The following is an 11,277-nucleotide window of genomic DNA, read 5'->3' as shown; positions in this document are numbered from 1 at the left end:
GTGGTGCGTTTGTGGTGCTGCAATTTTAAGCGCTTAAAGTGGGCGTGAAATGAACCAACCCTGAGGGACTCCCCTGAGATCCAAATACGGTTTATGTGTGTGTTCTTGTATTTTTCTCCCTACCCCTCCGTCTCACACACACACACTTCCTATAGCTCTCTTGAGGTAATTCCTTTATGATTATATTACATTATCATAACACTGTGTAATGAACACAATGTTCCACAGCTAATTTAAATGACTCCTAGCCCTCCGTCTCTCTCATTTCCACTCAATGACTTAACCATGTTAGTCCAGTCAGTCCATGAAGATAAACACTTTCAGGAGCTGATATATTTATATATATATTTTGTCTTTAGGATGCAGTGTTTGCAAATATAGGGGCTGGGACCCCCACGTGGAGACGCAAGATGGACAGGAATTCACATCGCACCATATTCCTGTAATCACTGCCTTTTTCTGTAAGACTAAATGCTGCAAGTTGACATTGCTTTAAATGGTAAATGGCTGCCTTTATCCAAAGCGCTCTACAATTTTCCTCTCATTCACCCATTCACACACTGATGGCGCCAAGCTAACATGCAAGGTGTTGGCCTCACTATTGGTAGCCTCGCCCAAGGAAAGTGGAGTGGACAAGAGGAGCTGGGGATCAAACTGCCAATGCTGTGATCAGTGGACAACACGCTGTACCTCCTGAGCCACAGCCACCCACTGATATCCAGGGAAGCGTTGCACAATCTAATTGATTAGTCAATATAAGGAAAATTAATCGGCAAATATTTTGATTAATAATCGTCGCATGTTAATCGTTTCATTTAATCATAATTTTTCAAGCAAAAAATTGAACTTGCTGGTTCCAGTTTTTTAAATGCAAGGATTTGCTGCTTTTCTTGTCATTTATGATTGCAAATTAAGATTTTGACTGTTGATGGACAAAAGAGGGAATTTGAATATGTCATTCTGGGCTTTGGGACTGACTAACAGACTAAAACAGTTAATCAATTAGTCATCAAAATCTTTGGCAGATTAATCAATAATTAAACGTATTGTTAGTGGCAGCCAAAAAAAATACTTTCCCTAAAAGTAAAGTATATGATTTAATGCAAGTATTTCTATCATGTTGATTTAATAATAAAGTGAATAATTTAAATAACTTTCATGTATAAAACCGTATATATTTATTCAATTGCATTAATTAAGCGAAGAATAAGTGTTTTAATTCATTCACATCGACTCAACATGATAGAAATACTTGCATCACGATATACTTTACGTAAACTTATGAAATTTTATGTGATTGAAACACAAAGTCAGTGTTTTAGGGAAATATTTTTTGTAATGAGGGATCACAATGAAAACAGGTGGGAAAACACCACACTAGCCACAATCTAAAAGAGGGTAAAACCCAACCTAATTTCTGTAGTCAAGTTATCATTTAAAATGATTAATTCAAAAACACCGTACGTCATATAACTACAAACAAATATTCATTGGGATCCCTGTCAAAGATCAGCTCGGACAACAGATGCCACCTTGTGTCACGCTTTCCACTTCTTCTTCAACTGTGTCCATTTTCAGCAGCATTATGACTGAGGCCGATTCTGTTTCCTCAGCTCGGCTCAGCCGTAACAATTCTGAGTTCGCTGATGGCCTCGGGGTACTTAAGTCTGCATTTTATCTCACTAACGCATACCAAGAGAATAATTCATGTAGACACAGGGTTGTTTTCTGTGTTCCTTACAGAGCAGAGCTGTATGCTACTGTTTAATCTGCGGTCGGGATAGGAAGCTACATGCTGGCATCTACTGTTCATTTTGGGCACACACAGTGCAGCACACTCCACTCTGTCTCATGAAAAGTCATGGGTGGCTTTCTCAGAGCAGACAATAACACACAGAAACAGCAAATGTGCATTTAGTGTTTTAATAATCATTTTCTGTATAAATGCACTGGCAGTTTTAATAGAAAACATGAACAGATATTGATTATCATTGGCATAAAAGTTAAAGAACAGATTACCATCTATTTAATGTGATTACTTTCATTTTTAGAAAATTTCCATCATCTACAGTGGTTGAATATGTATATTGAAAACAGACATTGAAAAAATGTATCAAATGTATTATGATTACTTCATGACATGTAACTGCACTGATGTCATACAATCAAACTGCATGAGAGGGAAATATTGCTGATTCAGGCTAGGATTAGAAAGATTTCCGTCTCTTTCTCAACCCTCTCTGTTCAAAAAAACAAACTCTGGCTGAATCTCTGTAACATTGGTCGATTTGCACTTGAGGTTTAAAGCGAGCATTTGGTCAAGGTTGTGTAAACAGTTTTGAAAGGCACAAGATTATGTTACGCTCCGTACATCTGTTCATTTGGTGGAGAGAGAACAGAAGAATATTCTCCACTGATGCTGATCTACAGCATAATTTCAGAGCGCAGAATATTAAAAAAAAAAAATCTGACAATCTGCCACCAGCATCTAATAAGCAAGATATGTAAAGAATAACAATACGCTCTGATATCTGTGGAGATATCTTCCTCTGCAAATATTGTACATAGTGCATATTCTTGTCAGGCAGACGACACATAGAACATACAATATCCCATTTCCAGTTTAGCGCGTTACATATTCAAGTATTAAGAGGTCCATCTTAAAGTCTTAAAAAGCTCAATTCTATACAACTCGCGAGTATCAACAGCTGTGATTTTAAGGCAAACATTTGGAATAAAAAAGACGCCACGAAACCTCCCCGCCAGCCTTTTAAGCATTAGTCTGTAGAAGAAGCCACTGCTTGCTGTCTGTAAAGTCGTTCCTGTGGCTCTTAAATCACCTCTGACTCATGTCGCGCCAAAGCTGGAGGCAGCGTGGTTCCACATGGACCCTGGAAATGGTGCCTGTGACACACACGCAGATAAACAAGATGACACATTGAAGGTCAGAATTTAGTTGAACCAGGTGAAAGGTTACTCGTTCAGTTGAAGGCTCATTCAAGGTAGAAAAATACTGGCATGTCGTCTATGCTGCCAGCAGGTGGCACTAAATACCAATGTCCACATGCATCATTACCCACTCATCTGTTTTCTCTTTTAATTCACATATTTTCATGCTTACTTCATTCATTTTAGAACCAGATTGGTGGCGAAGTTTTATCTTTTTCAACACGCACTCAGTTTCTTGTCTGACTTACGTGAAGTACTCCGTTTTTGGTGTTGTGTGCGTATTGAATTCTGCCACTGGGACGCCCCTGGATGCGATCTGGGGGCCAAACATGGCTGCCGGGTAAACAATCGAAGATGTGCCCACCTAAAGGTTACCAAAAGAGACACAAGCGTCAACTTGAACTCCACTGTACTGCACTGTAGTCGATGGCCAGTCGCAGAGAGATTCTGAACCAATATTTGTTTTACATAGTAATATTACACAAGAGGAGAATATGACGTGTATGCATGTAAACATGAGATTAACTCACCACAAGGCAGAGATCACAGGTTTCCATCTCTTTTTCCACCTTTGTCAGGATGTGAGAGTCCAGAGTTTCTCCAAAGAACACAACGTTGGGCCTCAGCAGACCGCGGCAGTCGCTTTCGTGGCACCTTGATATAGCAGTTAGACGATTAATTGTGTCAATCTGTTTTTATCACAGAATAATCAGCCATAACACAGATGCGTTAATCCACACCGACAGTTTCACAGATTTTTTTTGGCCAGAGTTGCAACATGCTCAGGGCTGTAAGTGATGATTATTTTCCCTGATTAATCGATTAGCTGTTTAGTCTATAAAATGTCAGAAAATGGTGTAAAGTGAAGAAGCAGCAGCTTTCTGTCCTTTGTAATATAATGCTGATGTAGAATTTAACAGTCAGACATAAGGCAACAAAGTGTAATCACTTTCCTTTTATACTTTATGGTTCAACAGTACAACTCATGTGTGCATTTGAATTAAATATTAAATTTGAATTAAACAATTTATCCGTGTGCAACTATTTGGCCATATTTTTGTTTTGCAGCTAGGAGGAAAGTCATAGTTTTCATAGCACACCACAGCCCCTGAGTAGAAAATCCAATAGCCATTAAATGGAATTAAGAGCTACTGCAACAGGTGGTGAAGGACCGCGGGGACGGAGAGCGCTGAGCCGGGAGGAGCAGCAGGTCCAACAGAAGCTCAAAGTAGAGCAGGTGGGGGGTGGAGATGGTGCTTTATACAACTCATGTCTCACAAGCATGCAGAAGTAATTGCTCTTGTCTAAAGAGTGCAATTGGTAGTATACAGAGATTCCACCGTTTATTTAACATTACGTTAATGTGAAGCGAGCCCAAACAAACTCCCCATCATCATCATTTTACTCTTAGTCAGATAATGTGTTGCTTTATCTGCTGCCGTTGAATTTTCAGTACAACACAGGCTCTCATTCATGTTTTCTCTCCTGCCATTATGTGCTCTTTATACGCAGAGAATTTATAATATGAGACTGGGACAAAAATAAAGCAAATCCTCCAGGTATTTGCACAATTCTCCCACGAATGCATATAAACAAACAAGGGACACACGTCACTGCTGCAATGCAGAATGCACTTAAAAAGTGTTTTTGTAGGCTGGTGTATCTGTTTAACCGAGGAAAACTCTAAATAAAAGGTTTAGTAAATCTGACCATCTGTGTTATTAATAGTCCAAGAATTTAATCCCACCTTGGCAGCTTATCCACAGGAATCTGGGCATCAGCAACATCTGGGTCAGGTGCACTGTACATTAAGAGAACAAACACAGAGGGTTAAATAGCATGTAGGGGTCAAACTGAAGGGATCAGGCCACAAATCCTGCATGTTTATCAATGTGTGTGTATACTCCAGAGTGGCTGCCTTTTACCCTTTGTCCTTAAGGGCAGCACATATGGGGCTACGCTTGTTCACGGTCACTTCTCCACAGCTCACACAGCGCGTCTCCAACAGACTGCCTGCAGTTACACAGGACACACACAGCTGTTTGTCATTGAGGCCCGCTGGAGTTACAGAAAACTCCCTCTGCGCAGAATTAGTTGGCGATGAGAGTTCTGCGTCCTGACTCATGCAAGATTTTAGCAAAGAAATCTGGCAAATGCCTTGGCACTGTTTTTGACAAAGAGACAGAACTGTCTCCTTAAGATTTCAACGAGATAATCAGCAAAATACTTTTGAGTGTGTCCACTGAGATTAAATCCCAACCCTGTGGGTTCATGAGATATTTGTTTAAAAAACCAACAACTATAAATCACAAATTGGTTCCATATCCCAGTAAAACCATGACATGAACTACAGCACTTATAGCTATGTCACAGTTTCCAGTAATCACCGAATATAGAGCAGCTTCTATGACTGTACCGATTGTAATGTTTTTATATTTAAAGCTTCTATTGAGGTTTTCCAATTAAACTTTGAATGTCTTTTGGCATATTTCATGATGTCATCACTCAAAGTGACATTATTTTATTCTAATTCCTTTTAGTCTGTAGGTGCGGCCCAAGTCCGCCTCTCACCATGAACCTTGAGCACATGTTTGGACCCGGCCTGTTGGTGGAGGTCGTCTATGCACTGGGTGATGACAACCACGGAGCGCCCCTGCTTCCTCAGCCGGGCCTCACACTCTGCTATAGCCAGATGGGCAGCACTGGGCCTCTTTCGCAAAGCCAGCTCCCTTCTGTAATGGTAGAACTCCCAGACCCGAGACGGGTTGCGAGAGAAGGCCTCTGGAGTCGCCAGATCCTGGGGAAACATCAACATTGGCATGTTTTACGTCAAAAACTCATTTGCTGAGAAGTTAGTGTAGTATTCAGAGCAAGAATTAGAGTGTAAACACCTAAACTAAAGAGGAAGATTATATTCTCTTATAGGAAAGACCATTTTTGATTCCTTCCTGGAGGTACATCCTGCTGCAGCCCACAACAAGACTCCAGATTATGCAACAAACACCGTTCCTCTCTTTACTGGCCGTTGCTGCTGAGATAAATCCACTGAGCTGTGAAGATGCATTATGTAAACATAAAATACACCCACTCCGCAGCAACAACCCTGAACCACAGCTGGAAATGAGACCAAACAAAAACCTTTGACCTCAATAAAAAGACAATAAATAAATAATAAATAATATAGCCACGTACACTTGTGTGTGTTTTGATTTGAAGAAATTACCTGAGATTGCCACTTCCTCCACTTCTCATTTTCTCCCCTGAAGGTCGGTACTCCGCTCTCTGCACTCACACCTGCCCCCGTGATGATTGCTATGTGCTTGGCTTTGGAAAAGAGCTTGCGGAATTCAGAAGTATCTAGAAAAATAACAATGGAAACCAGCTATTAATCAAGCTTTTTAAGTATTACAGTTGGTAGTATTACAATATTTGAGTCATATATCATAGGGTTTTTGGTGTCCCTTCTATATATTTTGCATTAGAGGAATCAGGAACAATTGATTTGAGCAAGAGGCCAGTATGCATATTCACAGATAAGTAATCATTAGACTGTTTCATTAACATTGAATCTATCAAAGAATCAATACTATCTTATCATAATTCTTGTGTTTGTTTTTCATTAATTTGCAGTTACTTCTTGATTGATTTTCTACTCATTTTCTAGATGCTAGGATGTCTCTAGACATGATTTGTTACAAAGAAATATTTCATTTCAACATTTTGTGATGTACAGAGTCAGGAAGGATGACCGGACTGGCTGATTTCCAGTGTTTAATGATGGACCAGTATTAGCCTGACACAGCAGCAAACCAACATTATATAAACCCTGAAAGGTTTGCTTTTACCTGAGTTGGGTCTTGTTGTGTCCACTACAGGTCCTCTCATCACATTAGTGGAGCACATGCGTAGACCGAGTGCAAACACAGCTCGATTTTGGAGAAGCATTGTCGCTATTGTTACGGGAGAGCAGACAAACAGACAGAAAGATAATAACGAAAAAGAAATCACATTAATTTATTACATTTATTCTCACAGATGTGTTGTTTTGGTTTGTAGTATGTGGTTAAGATGTGGAAAAAGTGCCTATTCTGTACTGAAAATGAAAATGACTAAACATCCTTCAACATTAACTCTACTTAAGTCAAATGTAGGTCACCTTACAAACTCATGTTGTGCAGCCAAGCATTGTTCATCTCACAGAACTTAACCTTTAATCCTAACAGGGATCCAAAAACACCACATATGACACATGAAAATTGGGGCATGTGTACAAAATAATGCAAAGTATGCTAAAAATATTTGTCTCTTTTAGTTATTGAATTTGTTAAATAATTAACAACATTGCCGAAATAAAAACCAATTAAACAAAAAACATGTAACTTTATAAAAGCTTATTTATTTCTACATTTCTTGTAAATCAAAAAATGTTCCCTCCCTGTCATGTTTGAACAGTGAAATACTGACAGCCAGACTACAATATCAAACTTTTAACATTCTGGCTGCCTGTTTGCAGAATATCTCAGTTATGCAGAGTTTTGGCCTCTAAAGCTGCATATGTGTGCAGATTTCTTGTTCCCTTCCATCATGCCTCAAGTCAAGCCACTAATATTTAACTTCCGAGTCCAAGTCGAGATCCAAGTCATCTATTTTCTGTCAAGTCAAGCTGAAAGTCATTAAAACAGCGACTTGAGTCGACTCAAAGCGACATCTCTGGTTCCTTTAAGTAGGAAAACACAATACAAGTTTCCCTGTGCATGTTCAACTGTATAAAACATCTCACACTTTACATAACATGTCTCAACATATCAAACAAACACAAGATATAGCTGCAGGAATGCATGTAATGTGGTTGTGCAATCAGAGCACAGCAGTGATACTCTTGTCTGCAATGAAGCCTGGGATTGCAACAAAACTGTGGCAGCCTGGACAAAAAAAAATGTGCATGAAGGATATTTTTAAAAGAATAGGGTGGAAGTAAAAGGGCCTACTTCAACAGGAACAATTGGGTGTGTCCTGCAAGCCTGAACATACTTAAAGCTAGATGTGCCCTAACAGGTTTAACAGGCTGCCCAGTCTCATATACAAAAGACTACAACTCACACCTGACCTTAACGTATAAAGGACTACAACTCATCAGGCGTATGCATAAAAGACTGCAATGCACTACAGCTCAAGTAGTTTGGAGCCATTCTGCACATTTCAAGTGAAGTTTTACTCCCTGCTACGACTGTTAATGTGTCCAAAGTAACCGAGCAGTCACTTTATATCTATTATGATAATACCTTGACAGCATGCAGTTCATTTTAAGTCGTGTACAAGCTCCTAACATGTACAAAGTTAGCATGTCGTTGCTCCTCACGTCGTCCACTAAGTTAGCTGGGGGATGAGATGTAGTCGTGCCCTCTGTCACATATGCAGGAACTAACGTGCCAAACGAGCGTTTACAGGTAACAACACCTAAAAACAGGACAGAAACACGCGTATTGAAATGGGTTTACCTCATTAACCTGACCGTACGTACCTCGCTTTGTGATATCCACACCTTCGGAGCACACAAACACACACAGACACACGCCGAGGCTGCTTGTTTACCTCTATCACTGCAATTATCATGAGAGGCCGTAAACACAGCTCACATTGTCGTAAAGCGCGCTCTGGGAAAAAATGCACATACAGTGAAGAAAAGTGAAGTGGGGGGAAAAAAGTGCAGTTTAGGAGAGACATCTAGTGGTAGACTGCTGCAAGTGTGGTTCATTCAGGATGATTCATTCACCCTCCTTCTACATATCTTCTTCTTTTGTGGTATATTTAAAGGTGCAGTATGTAGTTTTGAGGAAGACATCTTCATCAGAAGGCAAGGCAAGTTTATTTGTTTATTTCAGACACAAGGCAACTCAAAGTGCTTTACAGGGGCATAACATTACATTAAAAGGCATTTAAAAACAAGTAGGAAGACAAAAAACAAACCATTAAAACCAGTTAGGAAATAGGAGAATAAGCTAAAATAGAATAGGTTTAAAAGAGACGAGACTACAAAATAAAAGTCGCAGTGCAGTTCAAAGCCTTGAAATTGCATCAATGAAAGGCTGTGGCAAACAGAAAAGGTCTTCAGCCTTGATTTAAAAACCTTTCAGTGCCTTACAAAACCAACAGCAGGATTTTGAAATCTATTCTTTGACAGACAGGAAGCCAGTGTAAAGATTTAAGAACTGGAGTGATGTGATCTACTTTTTTGAGAGAGAGAAAGATCTTCATTGACTGATTGTTTGCTTATCTCCAGGGTTGGGAGGGTTACTTTAAAAATGATTTCCCATACAGTTACTTATTAGGCTGCCTGTTAAAATATGTAGCCAGTAACATAATCCAAGTAGTACAATATTCAAGTAATGTAACTTGATTACTTTCTGTTCCTTCTGGATTGCCTCAGTACCAAACATATGCAAATAACATTTATTTAATATTAGTATCGAGTGCGTATTTTGTAGTGTGCATTTCGTCTTACCAACCAAGTGTGGCTGTGTGTGCGCTTGCACATATTTACAGGCAAGTATATCATTCTTTATTTCAAAATTGTAATCCTGTTAGCAATCACATTTTTACTGAATGTAATTACATCTTTTGTTCTGAAACTTTACCTGAACAGCTACCTTTGTTTGCACATGCATATATGCACCCATATCCCAGTATCCCAAACTAATATTGAGTAGTGTAAATCATAAGTCATCAGACTTATTGATCATTTTAATTATTGTAAATTATTAGGCTATAAGAAATGTAGCTAATCATTGGAGAACAATACTTAAAATACTGTTCTTAAGATGATTAAAGCCAATTTTAAATTTGAAAAATAAATAAATAAATATATAAATGTGTGTACTATACAGCCTGAATTAAGCCTATAACGTGTGAATTAGAGTGTTCACAAGATCTAAAACTGATTGATAATACCAAAGTGAGATTTCCTGGTTCAGTGTTCCCTGTTATCACATATTTTACCATCTTTAACCTAAATATTGTTCCTCCTCACACTGCATCCTTGCCAATTTCCCACCGACGCCTCTCTCTCTCATTCAGTCTCTCTCTCTCTCCCAGTGTGTGTGTGTGTGTGAACACACTCTCTCTCTCTCTCTCTCTCCCTCCTCCTCTCCATCGATAGCTACCTCTCTCCCTCAGTGTGTGAGTGAGTGGCCGTGGTTCTGCTGCGTCTGCCCCCAGTCGGCCGGCAGTCATCCCCGGACACTGGTTCCAAATTGATGGCGACCACTCCGGACAGCAGCACAGACCGCAGACCGATCCGGAGACTCCGCTCCAAAAGCGACACCCCGTATCTTGTTGAAGCCCGTCTCTCCTTCAACCTGCGGACAGGTAGGCGCACACACATCCATCCATCCATCCATCCTGCTGCCTCCCAAAATGTTTTGGCTGGATGTTTCCCCAGATGTGGGCGGACTAGGGGGGGAGAGATTACAGCTTTAAATGCGCTTCTAGTTTACGCGACAGTAATATCCTCGGGGGGTGTTATTCATGCGGACTGGTGTGAGGTCCATCCCTTTCAAAAAAAAAAAAAAAAAAAAAAAAGGTAGGCAATAGAAATATTCTCGTGAGGCGGCGAGAAATGTGACTGAAATGTTATGCAACTTTGTGGACCAACGCTGCTGGTGGTCACTGGCGTGTCTGGCGCAAGACAAAACACTGAGTTTCAGATATTTTTTACAGCTTTAAATGTCGTCCATGTGTGAATTTGGATTTCGTCAGCGCTTGGTAATTGCTACCACTCTAATTCAACGCAGTTACATAATATGAAGGAGCATCAACGTGACCTGTAGTAGCCCTGGCTCTGAGCCCTGAGCTGTGAGCTCTGTTTGCAGCACACAATCTGATGGGACATCCGGCTTGTTCAGCATTGTGTTGCAGATTTTAATCGCCTCATGTTTTTTTTTTTAAACTGTTGTAATAGATCCGGCCATGATGCTCCTGGTGAACAGTCCTCTGTCTCCATCAGCCTTTGCAAAGCGTGCTGCATCCCCTTGTTACCATGGTGACTTGGCATTTTATGCTGACTGAGTCAACAGATCTTTTTTTATTTTTTTGCACACCAGTGTAATCAAGACACACACTCCCCGCATCCAGCAGACTGTTTTACCAAAAATACAGCTCTCTCATGTCATTTATTAATCCCTGAAGGGTATCTGATGTTTGTAGCCGTCTCATTACTCACTTATCATTCACTGGGAAAGGATTTAAGCGTGCCCTCATGTGTAATGACCGGAATTGACATCACAAGTCCTACGCTTTTTAGTCCCCTTGATGCTAATGTTCTGAAATACA

The 11,277-nt window shown here is 40.0% G+C and overlaps 1 protein-coding gene across 1 annotated transcript; it reads right to left on the bottom strand.

Annotated features, from left to right (window-relative positions):
* Nucleotides 1-1,907: 1,907 nt before the first annotated feature.
* On the bottom strand, nt 1,908-8,567 carry LOC141016869 (NAD-dependent protein deacylase sirtuin-5, mitochondrial-like). Its single transcript, XM_073491436.1, has 9 exons — nt 8,471-8,567; nt 6,795-6,899; nt 6,173-6,306; nt 5,521-5,746; nt 4,875-4,962; nt 4,697-4,750; nt 3,480-3,603; nt 3,198-3,313; nt 1,908-2,904 (listed from the first exon to the last, which is right to left on the bottom strand). The coding sequence occupies exons 2-9, from the start codon at nt 6,892-6,894 to the stop codon at nt 2,832-2,834; spliced, it is 915 nt and encodes a 304-aa protein (XP_073347537.1). The 5' UTR covers nt 6,895-6,899; nt 8,471-8,567; the 3' UTR covers nt 1,908-2,831.
* Nucleotides 8,568-11,277: the final 2,710 nt, after the last annotated feature.

Source organism: Pagrus major, chromosome 21, assembly GCF_040436345.1.
Source record: "Pagrus major chromosome 21, Pma_NU_1.0".
NCBI lineage: Eukaryota > Metazoa > Chordata > Actinopteri > Spariformes > Sparidae > Pagrus > Pagrus major.
The sequence above is the reverse complement of the archived record's forward strand: the minus strand, read 5'-3'. Positions and strand labels throughout refer to the sequence as shown.

What these genes read in the sequence shown, in the direction of transcription:
- LOC141016869 (XM_073491436.1), bottom strand. Translation starts at nt 6,894, where the DNA reads ATGCTTCTCCAAAATCGAGCTGTGTTTGCACTCGGTCTACGCATGTGC. An exon ending in CCTGTGATCTCTGCCTTGTG is followed by an intron (nt 3,314 to 3,479) that starts GTGAGTTAATCT and finishes GGTAACCTTTAG; the next exon opens with GTGGGCACATCTTCGATTGT. An exon ending in CCAAAAACGGAGTACTTCAC is followed by an intron (nt 2,905 to 3,197) that starts GTAAGTCAGACA and finishes TGTGTGTCACAG; the next exon opens with GCACCATTTCCAGGGTCCAT.